The 26,926-nt window shown below is 36.5% G+C and overlaps 2 protein-coding genes across 8 annotated transcripts in view; one reads left to right on the forward strand and one right to left on the reverse strand.

Annotated features, from left to right (window-relative positions):
* Nucleotides 1-1,006: 1,006 nt before the first annotated feature.
* Nucleotides 1,007-10,337, forward strand: LOC126772694 (F-box only protein 9). Of its 2 annotated transcripts, XM_050493204.1 has the most exons (11): nucleotides 1,007-1,171; nucleotides 1,373-1,501; nucleotides 4,140-4,274; nucleotides 4,387-4,534; nucleotides 4,707-4,852; nucleotides 5,284-5,447; nucleotides 6,381-6,575; nucleotides 7,268-7,403; nucleotides 8,143-8,259; nucleotides 8,565-8,775; nucleotides 9,476-9,746. In XM_050493204.1, the coding sequence occupies exons 1-10, from the start codon at nucleotides 1,169-1,171 to the stop codon at nucleotides 8,751-8,753; spliced, it is 1,362 nt and encodes a 453-aa protein (XP_050349161.1). In that variant the 5' UTR covers nucleotides 1,007-1,168; the 3' UTR covers nucleotides 8,754-8,775; nucleotides 9,476-9,746. The 2 variants fall into 2 exon arrangements, with proteins under 2 accessions (XP_050349161.1, XP_050349160.1); XM_050493203.1 differs by having other exon boundaries at nucleotides 8,565-10,337.
* Nucleotides 10,338-13,492: 3,155 nt separating this feature from the next.
* Nucleotides 13,493-26,926, reverse strand: part of LOC126772668 (diacylglycerol kinase theta) — a 33,517-nt gene continuing 20,083 nt past the window's right edge. The window contains exons 2-19 of one of the 6 annotated variants that reach the window (XM_050493112.1): nucleotides 25,403-25,482; nucleotides 24,789-24,891; nucleotides 24,167-24,378; nucleotides 23,883-24,051; nucleotides 23,601-23,708; nucleotides 21,810-21,953; nucleotides 21,354-21,606; nucleotides 20,677-20,894; nucleotides 20,198-20,410; nucleotides 19,853-19,987; nucleotides 18,660-18,834; nucleotides 18,275-18,423; nucleotides 17,854-18,030; nucleotides 17,005-17,131; nucleotides 16,714-16,869; nucleotides 16,044-16,200; nucleotides 15,686-15,793; nucleotides 13,493-14,047 (exon numbers count right to left, since the gene is read on the reverse strand). In XM_050493112.1, the coding sequence (XP_050349069.1) occupies nucleotides 13,928-14,047; nucleotides 15,686-15,793; nucleotides 16,044-16,200; nucleotides 16,714-16,869; nucleotides 17,005-17,131; nucleotides 17,854-18,030; nucleotides 18,275-18,423; nucleotides 18,660-18,834; nucleotides 19,853-19,987; nucleotides 20,198-20,410; nucleotides 20,677-20,894; nucleotides 21,354-21,606; nucleotides 21,810-21,953; nucleotides 23,601-23,708; nucleotides 23,883-24,051; nucleotides 24,167-24,378; nucleotides 24,789-24,891; nucleotides 25,403-25,482 (2,804 nt within the window). In that variant the 3' untranslated portion in view covers nucleotides 13,493-13,927. Of the gene's footprint in view, nucleotides 14,141-15,685; nucleotides 15,794-16,043; nucleotides 16,201-16,713; nucleotides 16,870-17,004; nucleotides 17,132-17,853; nucleotides 18,031-18,274; nucleotides 18,424-18,659; nucleotides 18,835-19,852; nucleotides 19,988-20,197; nucleotides 20,411-20,676; nucleotides 20,895-21,353; nucleotides 21,607-21,809; nucleotides 21,954-23,600; nucleotides 23,709-23,882; nucleotides 24,052-24,166; nucleotides 24,379-24,788; nucleotides 24,892-25,402; nucleotides 25,483-26,926 lie in introns of all 6 variants that reach the window. The other 5 variants (XM_050493110.1, XM_050493111.1, XM_050493114.1 and 2 more) reach the window with 5 other exon arrangements.

Raw genomic sequence — 26,926 nt, forward strand, 5'->3', positions numbered from 1 at the left:
ACTAAAGAGTATATTTGAATATCGTAGCAAAAGTTGATGAATAAGTATTATTGAGTAATGATAATGACTATGATCGGTGGCATAAAAAGATTTGTAATACTTTAAAAGTATAAAACTGACACTCTTTGTACACCTAGTTTATTTAATTATTTAAAAACAATTTAAAAATATTGTAATAACTTGGAGTATGCCCTATTGGTAAGTAGATAGTAACAGTAGTTCCTTTAACCGTCTGCCTATTAATATCAAATTACATATCACTTGCCTTTCACGCCGAAGGTTGTGGGGTCGATTCCCACCCAGGCTAGACATTTGTTTGCATAAACATGTCTGTTTGTCCTGAGTCTGGGTGTAATTATATAAGTATGTATTTACAAAAGAAAAGTAGTATATGTAGTATATCAGTTGTCTGGTTTCCATAGCACAAGCTTTGTACAAGCTTAATTTGGGATCATATGGCCGTGTGTGAAAAATGTTTCCGGATATTATTATTATCAAAAATATAATCAGGTGCTGATATTTAAAAAAAAATACTATATCCACAACAAAATACACTATTTAAAAAAATGGAATGTAATATATACATACCACATTTTAATACAAAATTAAGTTTTTGAAGTCTTTAGTCTTAGGAAAAGATTCATTTACTATTTATTTTTATGAAGTACTATAAACTCATTAAACATCTTTAAGACTGTTATAATGTGTTATGCTTACTAATATTATAAATACGAAAGTGAGTTTGTTTGTTAAGTTTTAGTTTGTTAAGTCTTACTACTCTTTAATTCGTCAACAGACTATCATGAAATTTTGCATATACGTTGTTAGAAGTACAGAAAAGAAAGGGCATATGGAAACTAATATATACCCCACCCCAGAAACTAGATTGAAATAATTAAATGAACTTATATTTTTTTTATAAAAATCTAATATGGCAACATTTATTTCTTATCAAGCCTTTGACATTTATGATTTTATGATAATGTCAATGTCATCACAATTCGCAATTCGGATGTCGTACCGAATTATCGATGTTTCTGTTCTAACTTCTTTGCTTTTCCCTGGAAATTTGGAATTGCTATTATCGAATAATTGTTCTTCGTAGAAAATCTAATATTATTGATGAATAAATTTCTCGGAATAATTACAAATCCTTGAAAGCTTAGAAATGGTGATTTTTTTTAATGAAATCAATACACTACCTATATGCAATTTTTCAAACCATATGTTTAAACAAAGCAATTTAAATTATGAAATAGCTCGTTTAGGTCACTAACTTTAGCCTAGAAACAAATGTTTTTAATAACTAGATGTTTTTGTTAGAAACAAAATTTCAAATTTTATAGTATTTATACAAATTGTTATTATGCAGGAGTCTGCAAGTGGTTCTGGTAGTGCTGGTGATTGTGAGGGAGAGGGAGAAGAATCTTCTTCATCTTCATCTCATAGCCCTGTTGTAGAAATCAGCAATGGCTTGGTCCAATTGAATCTTGATAAGGAGGTTTGTTATGTTCATTTATATGTACATAAAAAAGAAATAAAAATTTCAATGAAAATAAAACTTAAATTATTTTAATGTTTAGTAAAAATGACTAGCATTTGTTAAATTAACACGAATATATCAATAATTTTTTTACTATGTTTGATTTTAATTTTGGTATATCTTAGTTGAATATGCCACACCAGGTAGACATATTTTTGTAACAAAAAAAGCTTTTCTAACTTAGTCCACTATACCGCTGCACTGCTGGTTGGTGGATATATTACATCTAGCTGAATGTAATTAAACCCAGTCATACCACAAAGTTTTTTCCCTTTAACTAATTATTATATGTTAGACTTAATTTTGCTTTTCTAAGTTTGTTATTATAATAATAATAAAACCTTGGTTAGACATTGCTTTGATGCTCTTATACTATTAGTTGATGTTGAATACTGCACTGGGGTTAGAGCTTATTGCAAGCTCGTCTGGGTAGGTACCACCCACTCTTCAGATATTCTACCGCAAAACAGCAGTACTTGGTATTGTTGTGTTCCGGTTTGAAGGGTGAGTGAGCCAGTGTAATTACAGGTACAAGGGACATAACATCTTAGTTCCCAAGGTTGGTGGTGCATTGGTGATGTAATTGATGGTTAACATTTCATACAATGCCAATACCTATGGGCGTTGATGACCACTTACCATCAGGTGGCCCATATGCTCGGCAGCCGTCATATTCTATAAAAAAAAAAGTTATACATTGAAAATATTTAAAAAATCTATCCCTTAAAAGGAGAAAGTAGCTTAATATTTTCTATTTTGTGTGAAATTAATATTATATGTGTTTATGTGAAAGTTACTTTGATCTATTTTTAAGTATTTTTATACATTTAATATTTTAAAGTGTCTACTTAAGCAATATGTATTTATTTCTACATATAACTTAAATGGCCAAATTCATAGAACACTATACCAAAGATTGCAGGTCAAAGCTTGGCATAATTATGGCTTTGTGTAAAATGTCGCTTTGAATGTTAGTAAAGATATATATATATATATAGATATATATATATATATATATATATATATATATATATGCATTATAAATACAAATATGCTATATTATGCAGTATATGTTTGTAGTGCATATATAACAGAACTATTACCAATTTGTATGTATGAGGGTACATGAAAATTATATTGTTAATGGTGGAAATATAAACAAATAGTTGTAGTTACAGGGTTTTGCTACGAAATTCTACAAAATTGATCTTATTTTGGATTAATTATGCTTAAAATAATATTATGTTTAAGGCTTAAAGTTCTGAAATTAATATATAATTAAAAAGGTGGTTTTTTTAATGTAACAGAGCAAAAATCAAATATTTTTTTGTCGAAATTCATTATACAAAACCCTGTACCACCAACTGTTATAAGAATATCCTCGGAAATAGTAAATAAATAATAAAGTGAAAAAAAAATAACAAAATTCGTGTTAATGTATAATTTAAAAGGACTCTTATGTAACTCTCTATAGATCACAAGTCTCTAGAGCCAGTACTAGGTATATTTCAGTTATGAATGACAATAGTAGACCTTAAGAGAAAAGAGACATTTTTAGTAGTAGGTATGGAGTTATCATGGGATACTCATAAATAAAAAGTTTTATAAAGGGGCATAAAAATGGAGAATAGTAAAGTAAAATTTATATCAGAAAATATTTAACGAGGCATTCCCAGGAATGCCCTGTATTAACTTGTAACATACATTTATAATGTTAATTTAGTATTTAGTAGATCACTATATGTAATAATGTGCATATAATATAGATAAACTAATGTAAATATTGGTAAATTAATTATAATAATTGGTAAAGTATGGGGTACAGGCCCATCTAGGTGTGTTCAAACCACTCACCAGTTTATTGTAAGCAGTTTATTGTAGCCTGATGGCATAACTATATATACTGTTCCAATTTGAACGACTGAGCCAGTGTAGTGATTGACACAGGTATTGAATTGGATCTATAATAATAATAATAATGTCCTGCAGACCGATTTCGGCTACGGCGGCCAATCTCAAGAGAGAATAGCCCACTACGCAGGAGATATTATAGTGTACAAGTGTGTGTGCAAACACAGGTGCACTCTCTATTCCCTTACTCTCATAATCCGATGGGACGGCAATCCGACACGACCGGAAAGAGTTCAGGGACAGAACCAACGACTTTACGTGCTTTCCGAGGCACGGGAGTGTATACACTTTCAACTTCCAGACTCCGGGCTGCTACTGAGAATTTTCTGGCAGAAAAACCCAATACTTTTTTATTGACCCGACCGGGGAATTGAACCCAGGACTCCGGGTTAACACCAACGAGGCAGTCGAGTCGTTGGGATTTATCACCCAACCGTGGAATCTATATGTATATATTATGAATGTACTACGTAACATATAATTATGTATTATATGTTATGTGATGCGCATTTACGGCTTAAGAGGTGTTTTGTATACAACATACAAATATTGTCAGTTTTTATAGGTATTGTCTTGCCTCATCTGCTTTCGTAAAACAATAAAAGAAAATAATAATGTTATTTTTAGTTAAAACCATTTTTATCATACATATGAATATGAATTTATGTTTATGTTACATAACAAGCGCATGAAAGATGAGCTCACAGCCTTCCGCAGGGAATGGAAAAAGGAATTGGAAGCTACTCCATCCCCGTGCCATGAAAGTCGATCTATTGATAAGGCAAAAGCGGACGAGGAACCTCTGACTGAAGAGGAAAAGGTTATGTTTTCAAAGCAATTTATAAAATTATTTATTTATTTATAACTAATGCAAAATAAATCTTTTATAATAATCTGTTTTTTTTTTTAAATTATTTTTAATGTTTATTTAGGCTAAGAAGTTGTTCTTAGGTGGTGTGGAATTGGAGCGTGCTGGAAAACTTTATGAAGCCATCCAGCATTACAAGAAATCCATTCAAATTGTGCCCGATATTGAACGCAGGCTGTTTAATGAGTTAGATCTAATAGATACTCCTGAAGGTAATTAATGATACATAATTTTCTTTTAAATTGTCTACATTAGATTGTGAGCAACGTATGTTACTAATTAGTGTACAAGTGATGAGATGTGGTTCCGAGTTGTAGTCCTTTACCATTGGCTTCCACGCTCCACGCGATTAACTCTTAAGGGTAAATATCATTGATGTTTTAGAGGAAGCAGTGATCGTTGAATCGACTCAAAGCAAACTTGCAACGGATGATGATGAAGACGCCGTGGAAGGCGAGGACTTGCTGACTAGGCTGCAAAGAATAATGGCGCGAAAAGGTCACCTGTGCGAGCCAGAGTTTTCTACTAGGGTAGGGTTTAAATATATTGCTCGTATTTAAATTGCATAAATATCAAATAACGTTGTTTTATTGTACTATAAGAAGTTTTTTGAAATATTCAATAATAATCGTAATTGAATTCTGGACACGGCGGACTTCGCAGAAGTGTTACGCACTAGTGTGTAAGCAAATAGGGTGCATACTATATTTCCCCTATATTCATAGTCCGACGGAACGGTATCTGCTAAGTAGCTTAGCCAGTGGTCTATCTACATCTAGTCGACTCTATGGTTCTATACGGGGTTAAACTAAATCAGACGCTAATGTTCCTCGGAAGTGAACCATTTTTGAATCAAGTTGAGTTGGCAGTTCGGTTAACACGAAATCGGTAAACGTGTATCGCATCCGAACCTACCGCCATGAGCCTACACAGAGTATACAGAGGACATCCTATGTATCAGGGCGCGCACCTGTCGTGGCTGCCGTACGAGGTGGTGCAGCTGGTGCTGCGCTGGGTGGTGGGCGCGGAGTTGGACGCCGTGTCGCTGGAGCGCGTGGGCGCGGTGTGTCGCGGCCTGTTCGTGGCGTCGCGGGCGCCCGAGCTGTGGCGCTGCCTGTGCGTCAGGTAAGTGCGGTGTGTCGCGGCCTGTTTGTGGCGTCGCGGGCGCCCGAGCTGTGGCGCTGCCTGTGCGTCAGGTGAGTGCGGTGTGTCGCGGCCTGTTTGTGGCGTCGCGGGTGCCCGAGCTGTGGCGCTGCCTGTGCGTCAGGTAAGTGCGGTGTGTCGCGGCCTGTTTGTGGCGTCGCGGGCGCCCGAGCTGTGGCGCTGCCTGTGCGTCAGGTGAGTGCGGTGTGTCGCGGCCTGTTTGTGGCGTCGCGGGCGCCCGAGCTGTGGCGCTGCCTGTGCGTCAGGTAAGTGCGGTGTGTCGCGGCCTGTTTGTGGCGTCGCGGGCGCCCGAGCTGTGGCGCTGCCTGTGCGTCAGGTGAGTGCGGTGTGTCGCGGCCTGTTTGTGGCGTCGCGGGTGCCCGAGCTGTGGCGCTGCCTGTGCGTCAGGTGAGTGCGGTGTGTCGCGGCCTGTTTGTGGCGTCGCGGGCGCCCGAGCTGTGGCGCTGCCTGTGCGTCAGGTGAGTGCGGTGTGTCGCGGCCTGTTTGTGGCGTCGCGGGTGCCCGAGCTGTGGCGCTGCCTGTGCGTCAGGTAAGTGCGGTGTGTCGCGGCCTGTTTGTGGCGTCGCGGGCGCCCGAGCTGTGGCGCTGCCTGTGCGTCAGGTGAGTGCGGTGTGTCGCGGCCTGTTTGTGGCGTCGCGGGTGCCCGAGCTGTGGCGCTGCCTGTGCGTCAGGTGAGTGCGGTGTGTCGCGGCCTGTTTGTGGCGTCGCGGGCGCCCGAGCTGTGGCGCTGCCTGTGCGTCAGGTGAGTGCGCCCGAATTTAGGCAAGCATTGCCCAGTTTTCACACGTTAATTTTAGTCTACGATTCACCTCGTGCTCGACGAAGCGACTTTATACGATTATTTCTGTGTTAACGATAGATTTCAGCGTAATACAGAGTTTCTTCGGTGCTCAGGACCTGGGGTATCGAGTGCGGCACGCCGCGCGCGCACGGCTACTCAAGCTGGCGGCACATGTTTGTGGAGCGAGCTCGCCTCAACCTGCACGGCTGCTACATCAGCAAGACCTCGTATCTGCGACACGGGGAGAACAGCTTCCAGGATCACCTCTACCGGCCTTGGTACGTCGTACACTACTACCGCTACCTCAGGTAATTTTACAGACCTTTATTATGCTTTTAAAATAAAACATTATATTTATATGTCAAGCACGTCTGGGTGGATACCATCCACTCATCACAATTCCACCGCCAACGAGCAACGGTTATTATTGTTGTGATACGGTTTGAAGGGTGTTCAGTGTAACTACAGACTCAGGAGACATAACATCTTAGTTCTCAAGGTTGGAGACGCATTGGAGATGTAATAATAATATCAGTAATTATATAATAATTTATAATGATATTAGATTATTTTATTAACAGTCTTGACTTTTGTTTAACGATTTAGAACTGACGTTAGATACTAACAGTTGTATATATATGACAATCATATGGTAAGATGAGATTAAAAGTAAAAAAAATAATCATCTTGAAGGTAAAGTCAGTTCTAATAAAATGACGAGCCGGTTGGCGTGGTTGGTAGATACTTGCCTTTCACGTCGAAGGTTGTGGGTTCGATTCCCACCCAGGACAGACATTTGTGTGCATGAACATGTCTGTTTGTCCTGAGTCTGGGTGTAATTATCTATATAAGTATGCATTTACAAAAGAAAAGTAGTATATGTAGTGTATCAGTCGTCTGGTTTCCACAGTACAAGCTTTGTACAAGCTTAATTTGGGATCAGATGGCCGTGTGTGAAAAATGTCCCAGGATATTATTATTATTATTATTGTTGTCGCAGATTCTTCCCAGAAGGCTTGGTGCTGATGTGGACCACGGCTGAGGAGCCGGCGTCGTGTGTGGGATATCTCAGGTACCGCGACACGAGGAACATCCCGGGGATCGTGTCGGGACATTATCGCCTCGTTGGAGACACGGTTTGTACTCATTTAAGTGCTGTTATATATATCTCATTATTGGGGACGCGATTATATAGTCACATATTTAGATCATTCACATATTTTATCTAAAACCAATGATAGTGATATTAGTATGCATCATATTTACAATATGCGGTAGGCTACTTCAGTAATAACAGTGTGACTTGGTGCGCACTCAGCAGCACAACAGACGCGAGGTCTTTTGTTTTGTCTTTGGTCGGATAATGAAATGAAAGAGACAGCAGACATAACTGAGCTATGTTTTGTCTGCTGTCTCTTTCATAGTTCCAAGTTCAAATAGTCCCCAGCTACGGCAGTGGGTGTTGAGAGACTGATAAAATGTTCTAGGTCACATTTTTAGCGCTGAACGTGTGGAGAAATACTTGACTGTTTACGTTTATAAAAATGTCAAGTAATTGTGAATTGTATTGTATGAATGTATAATTGTATGAATGTATAATTCACTAATTGTATGTTGATTTAGATATAAAAAATCTTTATTTATCATTTAACGTTGCATTTTTTGATAATTTTCATACAGACTTTATGAATTTATTCATAAAAAAAATCGTTTTTGTTTATAAGATTTTGTTGATAAAGTTATTTTCATATTTGAAAAGAAAAAACTTTACTGACATTGTTCCATAAAAAATATAGGTCTTTCAATAACTTGAGATTAAGTACAGAGAGTGAAACAATAATAATATATGTAATATATTAACACGTTACATTGTAGGTCGCGATTGTAATAAAGAAATCGAGCAGCGAGAAGAAGCACTCGCAGGCGTCCAACACGCGTTTTCGCTCGAGACGCCGGGAAGTGCACGAACAGCAAGAACAAGTGTTCCATTTGGTAAGACATATTTATTTATACGCAAATTAAGCAAAGGTGTAAATAGATTAATAACAATAATCAACCGATCATTATGAAATTTTGCATACACGTTGTCATAAAAGTCATAAAAAACGACACATATTTTTATAACAAAAGAAATGGACTTCACTCAAATATTTTACATTTTGTATAAAATCAAAATTTTCTCTATTCGATATACCCTTATAAACACTTATCGGTCTTTATATCGGATTAAATTGAATGTAAAATCAGAGAATAAAATTTCTAGTGTTGTTTGAATATAATATACGATCGCGCGTCAGGAGCTGCAGCTGCTCAGCGTGCGCCTGCGCCGCAACAGCCAGCTGGCGTGGCGCCGCTACGCCGTGAGCACGCGGCGCGACCAGACCTCCGCCTTCGAGCTGGTGGCCGGCAAGTTCCCGCCCTTCGTGTTCAGCGTCGTGCGCTCCTACACCGCCGACAGCTCCGCGCCGCTCTCCTCCGCCTGGTGAGCGCCCGCTCGCCTGTCGCCCGGTACTTGCCCCGCATCAGATTGATCCGTGATACGAAAAATTCATTACATAACCGATGATTCCTAGATAAAATTTTATTTTTAAATGAATATACTTCCTTGTTGCATCAATTGCGAGCTATTATCAAAGAGGAGAGGCGGAGGAGGAACGAAAGAGTAACGTTGCTGCACGAAGACGCGCCCCTCGCCACACACATCGGACATTACGTGTTGACAAAATTATTAAGGCGGTGTTACTGACCTCGATCATCCTCCGTATTGTCACGCCTTAGACCTAAGCGACTATTTCATCTCAAATTTGAATTACGACTAGAAAAAAAAACATTGATGATAAAGTTAAATATTGGATTTTTTTTGAGGTAAATGACTGGGCCATATGATGGTAAGTGGTAACCACGGCGTATAGACATTGGCATTTTAAAAAATATTTAATAATGGCGCCGCCGACCTTGGGAAAGATGTTACGTCCCTCGTGCCTGTAGTTACACTGACTCACTCGCGCTTCAAACCAATACAAGGTTTGGCTGTAGAATATGCGATGGATGTGTGTTACCCACTCAGACGAGCTTGCAAATATTAAGAGCCTGTGATTTTATAGTTTTGGGCTAAAAACTTACTATGCATGTATAATAACTACAGATCATACAAAAGTTATTATTTATTTTATATTGTAATTAAATTGTAACTTTTTTTTTCTTTTAGATTTTGAAATACGCGCATCTGCACATATAAATTGATATTTTATTTTTAATTGCTGTTTGAATTTAGAATATAAGAGTTGTTTTAAAAAACTGCTTTTTATTTTTGTAGAAAAATTAAAAAAATATACTAAAAATATTAATTGTTGCACATTTTAATACACATATTATCGATAAAGAGTGTATATTTTTTTTTAAATATATTTAAAAAAATTAAATACTGTTAATAACTACGTTTTTTTTTAATTTATAGTAATTTTTAAATTATAGTAATTTATAGTAAATTTATAGTAAAGGTGACATTTTTAAATTATAGTAATTTATAGTAAATTTATAGTAAAGGTGACATCATGTGAAGTTGATTACTTGATTTGAAGGTTGTGTAATTTACGATTATATAATTACTGGCATACATGGCAATTGGTAAATGTGCAAGGTGTAAAATTTCAATGGTTTCCAATATTTTTCTGTATGGTAACACTACATTGTAATAATCTAATCAATTTTCATTTCAAATTGAATTGTAAATAAAATAAACGTAGAAACTTTGTCTTTTAATGAATATGTTACAATGAAATAAACTGTATTTATCTATGATATTCTAATTAGATATTTCCGTTTTACTATAGATATTTATTGAGAATTGCACCCAATATATAGGGAAGCCTAAGAATTCTACTAACATGGGGCGGCAGGTCAAAATCACAGTAATAAATTACGCGAAACTCAAATATCTAATAGTACAATAACTTATAAATGACTACATATATTTCATAAATGTCTATATAATATAATACATAAAAAGCTTATATAGATGTAAAATTAAAAACTTGAAACTTACTTCGGAGGTTTCGTTTATAAAAACGGTATAAACGTGAACGCTTAACTTGGAATCTTTCATTGCCTTTACATTAACCTAGATGTTATCTCTTCGTCTACGAGACGTAGATTTAAAAAGGTTCAAGCAATACAAGCAAGGTTAAGTTTTATATATGTCTTTTACTTATGCCAGTATTATTCCATTGTTGACGATTTTATTTGCTTAAAATAATTCGAAAGGTTTGAGTGACACTTGCTAGCTTTTTATGACAACATACATTAAACGAGATGGCAATGATAGGATAGGATAAGATGTTATCCTATCCTATTGATTAATTCACGTTGAGATTATAATTTATATTAGAATATTTTTATGTTAGTTTTCAAATGTACTTAACATTACTATTTTTTTTTGCCGACGTTACATAATTGTAATTGGAAACTGAGATTAAAAATTCGATTTCCAATAATAGGGATTATAAGGATATTATAATTTACGGGAACCTCCCAATGTCGAGTCTGAGAATGTTAAAAAAAAACTTTTGATTTTATTAATTTAACATTCATATACACTATAAAGGTATTTTAAATAGGATTGGGCAAAGTGTAAACAAAAAAATATAACAATAAATGGAATTAGACCTTAACACCCTGTCTGTCCTATTTATAGTTTTGTTTTTGCTTACGCTTTGGTAATATTTTATTTTAAAGCTAAAGCCGTACGAGAATAGATTATGGATTTCGTAAGTTGTCTATGGTTCAGTGAATTTAATACATTTAACCCAGCTTTTTTGTACATTATTTTCTGCGTGAACTGATGAAGTACAAAAACTATCCCTAATGTTTATCGCTAAGGTAGATTTTCTTTTGCATAGTGTTATAATAATCAGCTAAGAAAATTAAGCAAGCTTACATCACGCGACAGAAGCTATGTGTCAAATTATTATTTTCCGCTTTTTGTTAACAATGTTCTAGTCTAAAGAAGTAATAAAACTGATTAAAATAAATGGATTTTCATTTGGTTAATTTTTAGTTTATCCAAGATTATTTAGTATAAATTAAGTATAAATTAATTTAAAGTAAAAGGCGCTTTAGTCTTGACTCCAGACGCTCAAATAGAACTAAGGGACTGGTGAGCCAAATTTTGTAAATAATTTACCATTTTTTGTCTGAGCTACTTATCCTTAATAAAACGAAGGCTTTAAGTCGAAAAAAGCAGAATCTCAAGTTTTTTAGCAAAACTATTAGGATTTATTCGATTTAAAGTATTAAGATAGAATTGTGAACGATCTTAAAAAAATGGTTTGCGTTAAGTACGTTGACGAGCGTTTCAAATTCATGTTTTTCAAAATTTTAAAATGTCGTATATACATTTATATACGACATATCGTAAGTACATTTTATGAAATATAAGTATGCAGAATGATAAATGGGCCGCAGTCCAAGGGTAAGGAGTTACCATCGCACATAGACATTGGCACCGTAAGAAATATTAACCATCCTTTACTTTTGAAATTGATATAGACTATAAAGCGTCTCTTGCCATTTGATGCCCAGAGATACTGCTCCTTGTACTCATCTCCAGGGCCAGTGTTGCCCGTTGCAATACACAACTCTGGGCATTTATATATGAATGAGACATTATGTGAATACACGACCCGGTTGTTTTCATTGTACGTAAGGAATAGATTTCTAAAACTTTTTTATGTTTTGTATAAAATGGATTTAAATATTTTGATTTAAGAAGTCTTTTATTTATAAAAAAAAAATAGTATTCTCAACCTACATCATTATTATTATAAATGTTACAAATTTGCGCTAAGTTTAATTTGACATAAGAAAACAATATTTTGTAAAATCCATAATGTGTTGTAAAAAGGTTGGTCACATGTCAATTGTGTACCTACCACTTTTTTTTTTTATAGAATAGGAAGGCGGACGAGCATATGGGCCACCTGATGGTAAGTGGTCACCAAACGCCCTTAGACATTGGCATTGTAAGAAATGTTAACCATCGCTTACATCACCAATGCGCCGCCAACCTTGGGAACTAAGATGTTATGTCCCTTGTGCCTGTAATTACACTGGCTCACTCACCCTTCAAACCGGAACTCAACAATACCAAGTACTGCTGTTTTGCGGTAGAATATCTGATGATTGGGTGGTACCTACCCAGACGAGCTTGCACAAAGCTCTACCACCAGTAAACCATTAACCAACCACTAGTCGTATCCAACTAAATGATATACGTCAGGAACACAATATCTCAAAAGCTGGACATTAATGGTGGAGGAAAACAATTGAGGAAATCTTCATCATTCACTACTGTCCTGCACTGTATCATCTTGTTGGAATAATCTCTTGACATTCTCCATAACAGCGCGTCTAAAGCTAGCAAAATTTCAAATACTCTCTCGCGACGCGATCACATTTTTATGCTTTTTCTATCTACAAAGACCGGAAGTATTGTATTTATATTTTTTTCGTGTTGAACATATTTTACAATATATTCTTGAAGAATATATACTAGTAGTTATTGTTTAGTAGGTGGTAAGTACTAGAAAGTATAGTTTTACTAATTCATTATTATTATTATAATGCTCAGTCATTTATTTTTCCGTTGCCGGAAGGGCCTAATTAAAAAAACAAATTTGGCAGTATGAGTGACGTGACAGGAAATGTGGATTTTGTATGTAGTAGGTTGCAAAAACTTTTTATCGTTCTAAAAATAAAACAAAAGGGTTTTCACTAAACGTCTCTAATGACTCACATTATTTGTAAATATAATTAATTAACCAGTTTTTGTTTCAATAACCTAGAGCATTACGGGCATAAATAAATAAAAAATCGTAAATGTTGGAGGTCACTTTTTTTTTAATTTATTTTTTAAAATTTTAGTCTTTTACTTTATTGATCAAACTTAACAAATGGAAATATATTGTAGCTATAAATATCATACTTTATTTTAAACTTTAAACTGGATTTATTATGTCAATTGATGTAAAAGTTTAGCAATTTTGCTTTATACCTCCTCTTAAATGGAGAGGCTCAGCAGTGGGACATTCAAGGGATATTTAACTTCATAAAAAAAATCAAAAATTTGTAAAGATGTTTCTTTATATTCATTGTAATTAAGATAACAAATAAGTAAAATACTAAATGTAAAATGTGTTAAATAAAACGCATTGTATACATTATTTTAGAAACAAATGTGTTTTACTATTTATAACAACAAAAAAGTTTCAAACATATATGCATTATTACATACTATATTCATTTATAGGTTAATTTCTAAAGTCAATGTAATTTTGTGACAAATCGAAAATGATAGAATTACAAACACATTTCGGAACACAGACATTCAATAAAATACACTATTACATATTTAAATTTTTGTTTTTACACATTCTCAAAACATACGAGTCTATATGTAAATGAAACAACTTCTAATGGCTATAAATTTATTTTTTTTTTCAATTATAGTTATATATTATTTCTTTGTTAATAATTTATTTACATATTCACGATAGTACATTATAGAACATTCTACAACTACTGGTGGGAATCTCTTCCCGGCGAGCGCCCGGTGACAGGCCCTGAGCCCGAGGCGTCAGATGAGGCGCTCGCTGAGCCAGATTCAGGAGTCGGGCGGGGCGCGGGGGGGCGGCGGCGCGGGAGGCGCGGGCGGCGCGGGGGGCGCCAGCACCGGTTCCGTGCTGCGTCGCCGTACTTTACCGCGTTTCTTCAGCATGGTGGCCTGCGGGCAGCGCGCCACTGAGCCGGGCCGGCGTCACGGGCCCGCGGCGGGGCCCGCGCCCGACCCGCGCTTCGTTTTCTTCAGCATCGTCGCCTGCCGGTCACACACACCCGCTTACCTCGGCCCGAGATCGATAGTACGCCCTGGCGCGGGATTTTACGTCGTCCCACGCTATTACCGCGAATTATTGGCTATCTATTGGCCCTTTTGCGTTCCTGTGCGCCTTTAATTACTTTAAAGAGTTATTTTTAAGACTAGAACTTGTAATTTGTCCTGAGTGAAATAATAATACAATAAATTAAGATTGAATTGATATTCTTACTTGATATATTAAATTACTTATACCTTACTTAATTTGATGGAGAAGTAGCTTTGTAAAATCCCGCACTCGGTTGTATGAGTACTCATATTTGTTAATTTAATATAAATTTATTTTTGTGTTATTGGTCTCGGGCATTGACCGCGTTTTCACTGAACGAACATTCCAGTACGTTGGCGATACATACACGATCAAAGCAAATGTTAGTTCGTTGGGCAGCGCCGGCTCGGGGCTGTGACCGGCGAAGGGACTTTGTGAAATCACACGACAAGCTAATTCATTCACAAAGTATTTTATATATAGCATGAGTCGTATGAACTCGATTCTTAGCTAAAAATTATAATTTATCAAAACTAGTTTCAAACTGTGATACTAACTCTAAATGCCGCGTGCGATGCGCGGTTATGTTATGTACCAAATATATTCTGGTCGTTTGCAAATGGTACTGTAACTTATCAAGATGCTTTTAAAATATCGATCCTGAACTTTGCTTTAAAATGATAACTTTATGTTACTTCTATGGATTGGTTTTATTTATCAATAGAAGGAACTGCATTTCAATGTGGAAAAGTTCAGAATTGCTCCTTAAAGGTACAGTAACATTATGGAATATTGTTAAAAAAAAGGGTGATTTTGTCATCGTAGGGCCGGCGCTGTCTCGGGCAGTGAATACGCGGGCGTAGCGTGGATAGTGCAGCGATCATACTAAATTAGCTGAGCACTATATAAAGCAGAGAGAAGGCCAAACAATAATAATTGAGGCAGCAGACTTTAACCAAGAGAACATGCATTTAAAAGAAATTGGTGCTATAATTTTGATTGAATAAAACAACGGTTTATCAAATCCTTTTACAAAGTTATTTATAACTATGAATTTTAAATTCCTCACATGTTGCTATATGAAGTGATTTTTAAAAACAAATAATTTAATCATGAATATAACGATAACATTAGTAATACCTAAATGATCCTAGAAACTCTAACATTTTGTAAAAAATCTAAAACATTCAACACAATACAAAATACAAGTTAACACATACTGCACACACAATGAGTAAAGTGCAAATATACAAGCTTGTGGATGTAACAAATCGAAAAAATATGAATAAGTATTTAAGAGTAACTCTCTAAGAAAAGACCAATTCAAGCAACAATTTTTATAACAAAGATTAGCGGTAACTATTGTCTGAGGTTAGAATTTATCGACATTTTTCTTAAGAAACAACATTAAGCCCATCTAATTTGACTAACTTAAAATACTTAAGAGACCTCAGGTTACTCTCTCATACTTATATCACTTATTGAACGTGTGGACATACCTTGAGCGCGGATTTGAGCACGACCACCTCGCTGGGTGCCGCCACCCACGGCTCTCCATCCACTTGCACCGGGATCTCGCTCCGCAGGTTGATCTTTATGTGACCACCCTGCAACCAGACGCACGAATGTCTTAATTTATAGAATATTTTGTTTAGTAGGGAAACAAACAGCTGCCACATTAAATAAACCAATTAATTTCAGCACATAAACCATCAGTATACTACTTATGTTGTTTTTCGGCATGTGCTTGCATTGAACAATTGTGTAATATGATTTATAATTTACACTTGTCAATGAAAATGTATTCCAACCCGAGTTGGATTTCTTTTTTATCTCTCTCCTCTACATCCTACCTACCTGTGCTATCCGCATGGCACCGCGCAGGCCGGACTGGATCTGCCCGAGATGAACAACACCGGTCACACCCACCACCTCCAACATACCGTCCCAGTGGTTAGGCTTGTTGAACTGATCATCTTTCTCCGGACCCCATGGATTGGCGCCTGACCCCCAGCTTTTATTAAAGAAAATATTTCTGAGTAACTTCAGTAGTGAAAATTTTGATTTGATTTGTTTTATATATGTTATATGTATAGTCTTGGAAAATTATCTGCGGTTAATAAACAACTTAAGCAATGGAATGTGTGAATCTTTTGCTCTGCAAATATCTTAATATTCTGATTCGACACCCAGGGCTGTCTACCACTCCTCGTAAGAAACGGTCACCAACTTTATATGCTGTTATGACTCAGTAATGTGCTGCACTGAATTTATTTGCTAATTAGCGTTCACTAAAGGTTAACCTGCTGTAGGGTTTTGTAGATACATAAACATGTTGTAAACATTATTCAATACATGAAAGTTCACGATGCATGTTGCGTGCTCATTCATAGCCCAATAGCCCTTTGCTATGTCGTTATTTATTTATAGTTATTATACAACCTTACATGAATTTGATTGAAAACTAAAATACCCATTAAAAAAAGTGTTCGAAAGTGTAATGTTATGATGTGCTTGTATAATTTACCTAAGAATATTCAATATGATGATGCCCTCGACGGCAGGCAAGTCGACAGGCTTCCCGTCCACCTCGAGCTTAACTGCCTTATGCAAGTCCTTGCACATTTTGCGTCCTACCATCTTACGTAGGCCCATTTTAACGTAGACGCCCTTGTTGCGCAACCTTTGGGCGAGATGAAACTTATGCTATCATACGTGCTATATTTTATTTAGGTCATATTAACGATTTATAAAAACACAATATATATAGAATTCATAGCATGGCATGAGCATGGATTTTTTCTTATTGATTCCTTACCTGCTGTTGAATTTGTTAGGATTTTCTTCACGAGCATTGTGGAAGTCGAGGCAGAGGTCAGCATCGATGCCGATCCCGAAGTAGTTGTTCATAACGAGAATTTGAGAATTATCTTCGCTCTGGGAACCTGTCAGAAATATTTTGTTGCATTACTGGTCCAATAACTACGTCATAACTATTTAGTCACACCTAAAGTTTTTATATTTAATTAACCCTTTAGAAGTTTATTGGTTGTGATGAAGCCGCCTTTGTACCTAGTCAATCTAAAATAGCTGTAGCTTTTGTAGCATACAGCTTTTATGATAAGATTATATTATTGTGTTATTAGAGTTTACTGGTAAGTGAGCCGACAAATGGTAACCTATCACCACCTACAGATTTAAGCGCTGTAAGAAACTGTGAACTTCTCCTGGCGGTAAAGACAATTCGTCTCCAACCTAGGAAATGATGTTATGTCCCTTGTGTCTGAAGTTACACTGACTCAGTATGGTCTGGCCTGCACAAAGCTTTACCACCAAGTAAATTATAATAATACTTAACTTAGTCGAAGAGTTAGACCAAATAAAAAAATATTTTGGTATTGATTATGATTCGATACTGACAATTTAAAGAGTTTACACGAATCACTTGGTGATCAGTGGACCGGTTAGACTTTACAATATCATCAATGAATTATAATTATCTGCTTTTGTGTCAAATTATTTTCATATTTTACGTTTACAATAAAGATAATAAACTTATTTTTACAAATAAAAAAAATAGCCCGTATAAATGAATAATAACTTTATGTTAATAAATAGATGGTCTCGTTAATATATAGAATACACTATTTAGAATAAGGAAACATACCCGGTAGTTGCTTAGACAGTTCCTTGGGTTCGTCCTGCTTGTCCTCGGGATGGAAGACCACGGTCCAACGGTCGAGGCGGATCTCTTCCGCATCGATGACATCACGCAGCAGCGACAGCGGGTCCTCGCAGCCCGTGTAACCCGAGCCCCAGCGTAGCACGCGGGCTAGGTCGTTACCTGCGTAAAATTTTTAGACTGAGCGTCCTTGTTTCTCTTATCGCAATTAAAATTAAAGAAAAATAATGATTTTTCAGAATTAACTGGTTATTTATAAGTATAAACGCTGTTCATTGTTAAAGAAAAACATGATTTAAAATTCTTTAGTTTGGTTTATAATTTTACAATTATTATGCAATTGTAACGATCAAGTTCTTAATTAAAAATTAATGAAAACAGAAAAGTGTTGTTTTTCAGGGCTCACCGGTTCCAAGAGGCACTATCGCGCATGGTGGGTTTGAACACTGTGAGTCTTGTCCCACGTTGTCGAGGCATTGCAGCACCCAACCGATGGTACCGTCACCGCCACATACAAGAATTTTGTAGTTCGGAATATGGCGAAACACGTACAATCTAGACGCAATGAAATCTTAATTAAGCAATCGCGTTAACTAACTCTTGTTTAATAATGCTTAAAGAGGAACTGTTATTTGTAATAAATTTGAGTGTCAGATTTTATATAAATATAATAGGATTTTAGACTAAATCAGGTAATAATTATATTTTTTATCTGATACATATTATAGTTAAATATTTTGAATAAGTATGTCAGATAACAAATAAGAAATACTGAGTATTTTAAAACGTACCCCGGTAATGGTCCTCCATTCTCCAGATCGAAGACTTGATAAGGGTTGAGGAGTTTACGGAAAGAAGAAATAAGTTCAAGTCCCTGACAACCGCCAGACTTGACATTCACGAACACCAGCAACGGCTTTACGCCGGATGGCACCATCGACGGTTCGATGCTGGGTAACAGCATCACTAAAGAACAGACAGTCGTGTTAATTGTTTTCAACGTCGCTGAAGATTAAAACTTATTATCCTGCGTCAGTAACAGCCTGTTAATGTCCCACTTCTGGGTTAAGGCCTCTTTTCCCTTTTGATGAGAAGAGATGGAATACACGTATGACAGAATTTCAGCGAAATTAGACACAAGCAGGTTTCCTCACGATGTTTTCCTTCACCGTCGAGCACGAGATGAAATATAAACATAAATTAAGTACATGAAAATAATGAGAAATGAAAGATTCACGCGTTCTAACTACTAGGCCATCTCGGCTTTTCTTCTGAGGTCAGTAAACTCATATTATAATTTACAATGCACTTCAATACCTCAGTGTTATTCTGTAAGAACTAAGAACTTACTACCTAATTAATTCCTGTGATGTTGTAAGCTGACTTGTTTTGAATATCGCGACCGTGTTCAGCTGTATGTTTCGATTTGTTTGTTGTTTATAGAATAGTTATATTGAGCTAATATTAATAATGAAGAATTGTAATAGTATAAGAAGTACAAATAAGGAATCTGGTCTGTATGAAAAAAAGATATATAAAATTATGAAATCCCAATAATTGATACTTAGTTGTCGTTCAGGTTAGTAATAGAAAGTAATTAAAAATAATAAAAAAAAATATTCGAGATCCTCTTAGAATGTGTGCACGTAATATAAATCAGTGTTGGATTCTAACCCAACATAAAAGCTGAACGGTACACCTTTTCAGGACACATCACGATTGCAATAAGATAGGATTAGTGTATGTATATAGATTTGTTGTATTTTTTTAATTTTAATATATATAGTTCTTTTTTTTGTTTTCAATTCATTAGTTAATGTTTAAATTTCTTTTGTAGATTTTTTTTTGTTTTTATTACATTAAAATTTTCCATACATTTATTATTATAATTTTATGTTTGCAGTGTTTGTTTATCCTGAATAAATATTTCTTATTCTTATTAAACAAATAGTCGTGAATTATTAATTTTATAATGTTCTGTTACCTAATAAATGCTTATCTTCATATTTGGCCTCTCGGAGCGCGTAGAGGGCGCGCACTGCCTTGCTGGCGTCCTCGTATGTGATTACCATTGATCCATATTCATAATAGATTGGGCCGATTGATGTGAACTTGTTCTCTGTAGAATTTTATAATGCTTTTTAAGAGCTTATTTTAATTTAAATATAAAAAAAAAATATTTTTATGTTTTTTGCTAATCATATAAAATTCTATTTAATTATTCCAAAACAAGTTCAGTTACTGAATCAGCTCCGTGATAATCAAAACAAACACTAATATAGAATTATTTTAAACCAAGGAACAGTATTTCTTTGACGAATGCACTGACCGGCACCGAGGAACTCGACCAGGATGTTCTCATAGTTCCTCTCGGACAAGCCAGGCGGCAGTGACGCCACGAAAAGCGCCAGCGTAGGCCCGTGGGGGTCGCGCCGCGGCTGCAGGTAGAACCGAGCCAGCTCCATACGCCGCACAGACTCGCGCGCCAGCCGCACTAGGATGCGCCACGGACGCTCGTCCTCCTCCAGCACGCGCTCCGACACTGGCGCATTACCGATTAATCAACTCATTTTCAGATTTAAGAAGAAGAGTAACAAAATTTCAAGTAAAGCTTGGCAACAAAAGGGTTTTTAGATAATTTAACTTTTTTTTAGGAACAGGATCAAAAAATAAAATAAACTTTAGATCAAAGTCGATACACCACACATAATGATACAGTTTTAAGCGTGTTACGTAGTCGATGCCTGAAGTTAAAGGTTTATGAGATGAGGTAGATGAACTTTAAACGTTAGATCGAGCGGTGCTCACCCCCGCGATCAAGTAGGATCTCGGAGCAGCGGTAGTCGAGCGTGGCGTGCGCAGGGTCGAGTCCGAAGCGCTCGAGTGCGGACGCCATGAGGTCGGCCACGGTGTGCTCGCCGGCGCACGTCACCGTCACGAATGCATCGCCAGCGCCGGCCACTCGGCCCGGGTACACGCGCACCTCGCCACCACCCGTCTCCGGCTCCCTGGTGCAACGACCCTCACTTTTAGACAAATTCTTCTGTTTACTATGGTATCATAGCATCATGATAATGCGGAATGTCACGAGGAGTTTATTAAGAATTTGGATTTTGTTCCGGAACATCAAATAAATATTAGGATAGGCTTTAATTATAAAAAGGCTATTTCGAATTGGATAAATTTTTGGAGCCTTAAGACCTGTGAATAGAAACGTACATACATTCTAACCGATTTTTGCGGATTCAGATATGTCCAAATAAAAATGTGGATTCATTTAAGTATTTAATTATAGTTTACAGGTTTTTTTTTTAAACCTAGTAAAACATTTCTAGTTATAAATTCAGTTCATTAAGCTCCATAGCCCATATTCTTCTTCCATGGCGAGATAAGGAATCTTTAATGGAAAGCATCGTGACTCGTAATCAATGCTGTTATAATATTATCATTTATCACCTACAGTTTCTTAGTGGTACTTAACTTACTTGAAACGCAGAAATAGTGCAGGTCTCTTATTGGGCAGACGAGTCACGCGAGCGAGAGGCGTAGGGTCGCGCAAAGGAGGCTCGTCTCCAGCAAGCGCGTCAGTCAGCTCGAATTGCTCGGGCTCGCGAGCTACGTGGAAGGCACGCAACGCAGCTGCGACCAGCTCTCGTTCACTGAAGTTCCGCCCCACGACTACAGGCCGATACAGTCGACGCGACCATGCCGCTTCTCCGTCATACACTTTTACGACTTCTGCACAACGAATTTAATACTTGGAGAGTCTAAATATCTAAAAATTATATTAATGTATTATAAGTTGATTTCTTGGTTCGTCATTATTATTTATGTATATTGTACACATATTTTAAAACAGTAGGATTTCCAGGGCATAGCACCTATTCGGACTTAAACATTTGAACCAAATATCAAAATATGATGCATTCAAGTGGTTTAACCTTCATCTCTATCATCCGGAGTCCGGTCACGATGTTGTTTATGGTCAGGGCGGTGGTCCTGATCGGCGGGAGCGCCGGTGGAGCCGCCGCCGGAGCCCGAACGGCCCTCGCACCCGGAGCTGAACTCCTCGCTTACGCTTCGAGCTGCACAATATTACATCCCGTATCGCACATGCCCCAACACCATTGCTACACTGAAGCAGTTAGTGGCCTCGGTCTAGATGGATTTAGTTAATTTGTTGACATGGTATCTTCTACGCAAAACCCAATTTTTTAAATGTTTTAATTTTTTTTAAGAGACAGAAAACCAGTTGTGTGGTTTTAAATGCTTATGTTGAATTCCCAATAGAACTGAATATGCTTTTTAACATGCAAGATAAAGGTATTTAAAACATTTTCATGTGTCATATTCACACCTAATAAGTTAGCCCTTCATGGCTAATAAAGGGCTGAACCCATTAAGTCCATTATTAAAATATAAATTCTGTCGAGTACAATATATAAATACTTAAAAAAACATACAGTGACATACTTTAAAATTTTTTACTTAGTGTAATATTTTATTTCAGTTTTGTTATTTAATATTTAATCACATTATTTAGCATGGCATGTTATTATTTATATTAAAATATTATATTATTATATTATAACTATATTATACCTTAAACACATAATTCTACTGAAACATTTCATCTAAAACACTTTGTTGCAGGATAATTATAACAAAACACAACCTTATTGCAAATCATTTTTAGAAAGTTCCTAGTCCATACGCACTATCAATTTTTATGTATAATTATTTAAAAAATGTATTAAATACGATAGGATTATAGATTTAATTAATTGGAACATTAAGACGGCATACAAACTTTATTTTTTTAAGAATAATGTTGAACCCTCTTTTAAAATTAGCTTTTATTAATGTAATTCGATATTTTTTGGGTGTATTTGTTATTAATACTTTCATTGTTAGCGCATAAAGACTAGAAAAAAACTTATAATAAGTGTGGCTATCCAGTACATAGTGTTACCACTCAAACAAACATTAACAGCAACACTGTGTCTGTGCATGGTTACCTTAGACTGTTGGAATACTGCATCACGAGTATCCTTGAGGAGTTGATCCGGAGACATAGGATTGGGAAGATGAAACTAGTCGAAGACTTTATAGTCTAGTGGATATACTCGAAGAATGATCGTGCTAATGCATCTCAATCGTACAGAATATAGTGATCGTTTTAAATGTTTGAAGTATGTTTGCAAAATAATCAGGTTCATATAAAGATTCATTTTAAGAGTTAATATGTTAGTGAAATTAAGAGTTGAGTTGTATAGGTTGAAAATAATACAAAATTATAATTTATAAGAAATCTTTGACAGCAATAAATAAAAGTTTTATGAAGCTAATGTCACGATATTAGCCAGTGGTCCTTTTGAAAAGTACGGTAAAATTGTTTCTATATGTATAAGTGTGATATAAGGAAGCAGTAAAAAAAATCCAGTCACAAAGCTTTGGAGATGATTCTTTTGAGTTCAATAAATGTTAATGTACTTTGCATTCATGTTTTGTGGTATAGTGGAAAGAATCATCTTCATTAAATATTCATAAAAAAACAGTATAGAAGCATTTTAAGCTTTATGAGAAAAAGCATGAAGAAAGCTTTTAACTAAATGACCTCGAAAAAACCAAAACCTAGCAAACTTTTAAATTTTCCTAAAATATGTTTTTTATTATTAGTTTAGGCTAGGTTATAGTTCAGTAATAGGAGCACGGTGACGAAGCGTGATCACCTCTTGAGTACGGGGGCGAAGCGCCTCCGTGCGGACTGCAGGCGGCCGGCAGCAAGCGACGCGCCAGCGTCACGAGCCGCGTCGGCGCCCAGCCTCCGCGTCGCCGCGCTGCCCCAAAGACACCGCTCACACTCCGCTCGCCCGCGCGGCCCCACACGTGTGCCGCGCCACCAACCTAGTCGGCCTCCTAGCAGCCTACACCTAGCCGCGGGGTAACGAGGCACATGTGCAGGGCCTGGGCACGACCCCCCGCAGACCCCAAGCTGTGGATTTGACACTTACGGCATCCAAAGTCTCGCTGTGATGGAGGCGGGCGCACGTGCACGCCGATGATGGCCTCCATAGGTACCTCCGTCCGGGGAATTGACACTGCAGACGGAGGCAGGAAGATCGGCTGCAATGCGCCGAAGTTGCATTCTTCTGGTATAAGTGCTCGGCAGCCAGCGTGACACTGAAAAATACTCAAATCAGTATCCATTCTTTTCTTAAGATGATGTTTAAATCTGAATTAGTTAAAATGTCTGATTAATTTATTTTCGTAGACGGTAGATATCGATGGTACTGACCGTGCTGCCACACCACTCGCAGCGGTAGCCGGTGAGGCATTCTGTGGACCAGCAGGCTCGGCGGCAGGCCGTGCACTTGGAGTTGGCAGGAAGGTTGCCCTCGCGCCAGTGGTGCACGTGCCGGGGCTCGCTGCCGGCACAGTATGTTGCGTTTTCTTTGCAGTCCGCTGCCGCGAAGTCCACGCATTCTCCGTGAACGAAGTACTCGCATACTAAACATGAACATTTCAAGGCTGTTAGGAAATATGTTTTATGCATTATTTACGTCATGCTTTTAATATCTACTTTCACACATTTAGCCCAACTTACTAATTAAAAGATTGTAGCCTATTAAGTAGCATAATAAAGATTAGCCTAAAATATAGAATTATATAAAATACTTTCTCGTCTGACGTCCCCCGTTAACCTGTCAAGATGTAACAATATTTGCATGAACAAATTGTTTAAAGAAAATAGTAATAGATATTTTTATAAAATGATTCATTTTTATGACAAGTTGCCTCAAAAAGTTTTGTGAAGAATATAAGTAGTAATAAGTTAATTCATTAAGGCACACAGCAATACCTGGAATATGCGAATAGATTTAAAGATGGCGTTGTATTTAATAAAATGTGATACTCACTCATACAATGCAAAGCTGGCAGTTCATCAAGCCGCTTTCGACACACGGTGCAGAACTTTCTTTTGTGGTGAGTCGGCTCTGACCAACAGTGAGCCACTGGGTTCTGTATTGAGAAAAAAAAATGCAATAATGTCTTTCTAACCAAAGTCCTGCTACGGTGGCAAATCTTACCCAACTGCGCAGGAAACATATTATAACGCACAAATGTGTGCGCAAACACACGTGCACTTTCTCTTACTCTCATAATCCGATGCGATTTAATTTGACACGAACACGAAGGGGCAGGAGCAACAGCTTAACGCTGGCTTCTTTCCACATGGAATATAACATTGATAACTTTCTGGCTCCGATGGGACTATTTATTAACAGAACAAAAACTTTCTACCTGAGCTTTTCTTGACAAGAAAAAAACTAGTAGCTATTATTGACTAGGTCCGGCACTTGTTTCCAGGACCTCGAGGTAATAGTCTTTTAAGCTAGCTACTAGACCTACGAGCCAGTTGAAAAACAATGTTTACAAGGGTAAGTTATTTATTATATTAATTAAATAAAACAGCTACAAAATAACAAATTTAAGAAAGGTTATGGAAGTTGGTGCTAAAATGGACAGTTACCTTGATGAGGCTCGGCGCCACCCCGCAGCACGGCGTTACCACATGCCCCACGCATCGCTCGTGCACTATGAAATTGCACACTGAAACAAAATTGTTCATAATTAATACATTTTTTTAATGAAAAATATGTATTTAATAGACTCAAATTATATATTTATTAAAAATATTTAAAGTAAACCGTTTACGTTGCACCTAAGTGTTATTACTACTACTTATTAGTCGGAAGTAATCTCAATCCAGTGGTTAGTTCATAGGGTTGTATGTGATGAGCCCTCCGCATAAATAGCTGGCAGTTGTGATTTATAAATATTATGTATAGAATAGAATAGAATAGAATATGCTTTATTGTACACCAAAAGAGTTACAGAACCATTTTAAACACAAACACAAAAGAAACGAAAACTATTTTGTACAAAAGGCGGTCTTATCGCTAAAAGAGCGATCTCTTCCAGACAACCTTTGGGTGAAGGACATGAAATAAATAAATAAATAAAGCGGTAAGGAGGTGTACTAATCATCTCAATTTTTATTTTTTAAATAAATATAAATATGTATATATATATATATATATATATATATATATATATATATATATACAGTACTATAGCTAAATATACATACATATAAATAAATAATATATACATAAACATACATATATAATATATAAAACAAAACATTAAAAAAAATGTTATTATGATAATAATAATAATAATAAATAGCAATAAAGTGCGGCAGATAATAAAACAACACTCCCTGATAATTATAAAGATAAATAATATGCCTTGAGTCGAATTTTAAATGTGTTAATAGTTTGAGATTGTCTTAAGTGGAGTGGTAAAGAATTCCATAGGCGAACTGCTTGGACAGAGAAAGAATTGGTATAAAAAGAAGAAGAGTGAGAAGGAATTTTAAGAATTAGATTATCGTCAGATCGTAGAGTGCGGCCGTGCGAGTCCTTAAGGAATTCAAAATGGTGTTTAAGATAGTGCGGAGAATTTGGATGAATAAGTAAATAAGAGAAAGAATATGAGTATTCCTGCGAAGACGGATTGGGAGCCACTCGAGTTTTTTGCGAAATTATATTATATGTATATTATTTCTATTAGAAAAAAAATTATCCAAGTGTTGTAGTTCGCAACACGCGAATGAAACAAGCATAGTTTGGAGTTTATATCGCCTCGCAGCTCCAATAGAAACTCCATTGGTGAATTCAAATTTGGTACCTTTTTTATTCGACTGATACAGATTTCATCATGATCTCCTTTATATATATTTAATTTAATTTATAACAATAATGTAAACATTATATATTTAGTGAAGTATTTTTAAGCATTGATTTATTAATTAATTTCACTTGGTTATAACCAAAAACCATAGCACAATCTATAATAATTATAACATTATAACACTGAAGAGTTTAATAAACCTATAAATATCACCGCGATTTGAAAAATATTTTATGATTAGATGGCTCCGTTTTCGAATGCGAACACAGAACAGTGCGTGGATTACGGCGCAGAGCAG

This window comes from Nymphalis io, chromosome 13, assembly GCF_905147045.1.
Source record: "Nymphalis io chromosome 13, ilAglIoxx1.1, whole genome shotgun sequence".
Classification (NCBI taxonomy): Eukaryota; Metazoa; Arthropoda; class Insecta; order Lepidoptera; family Nymphalidae; genus Nymphalis; species Nymphalis io.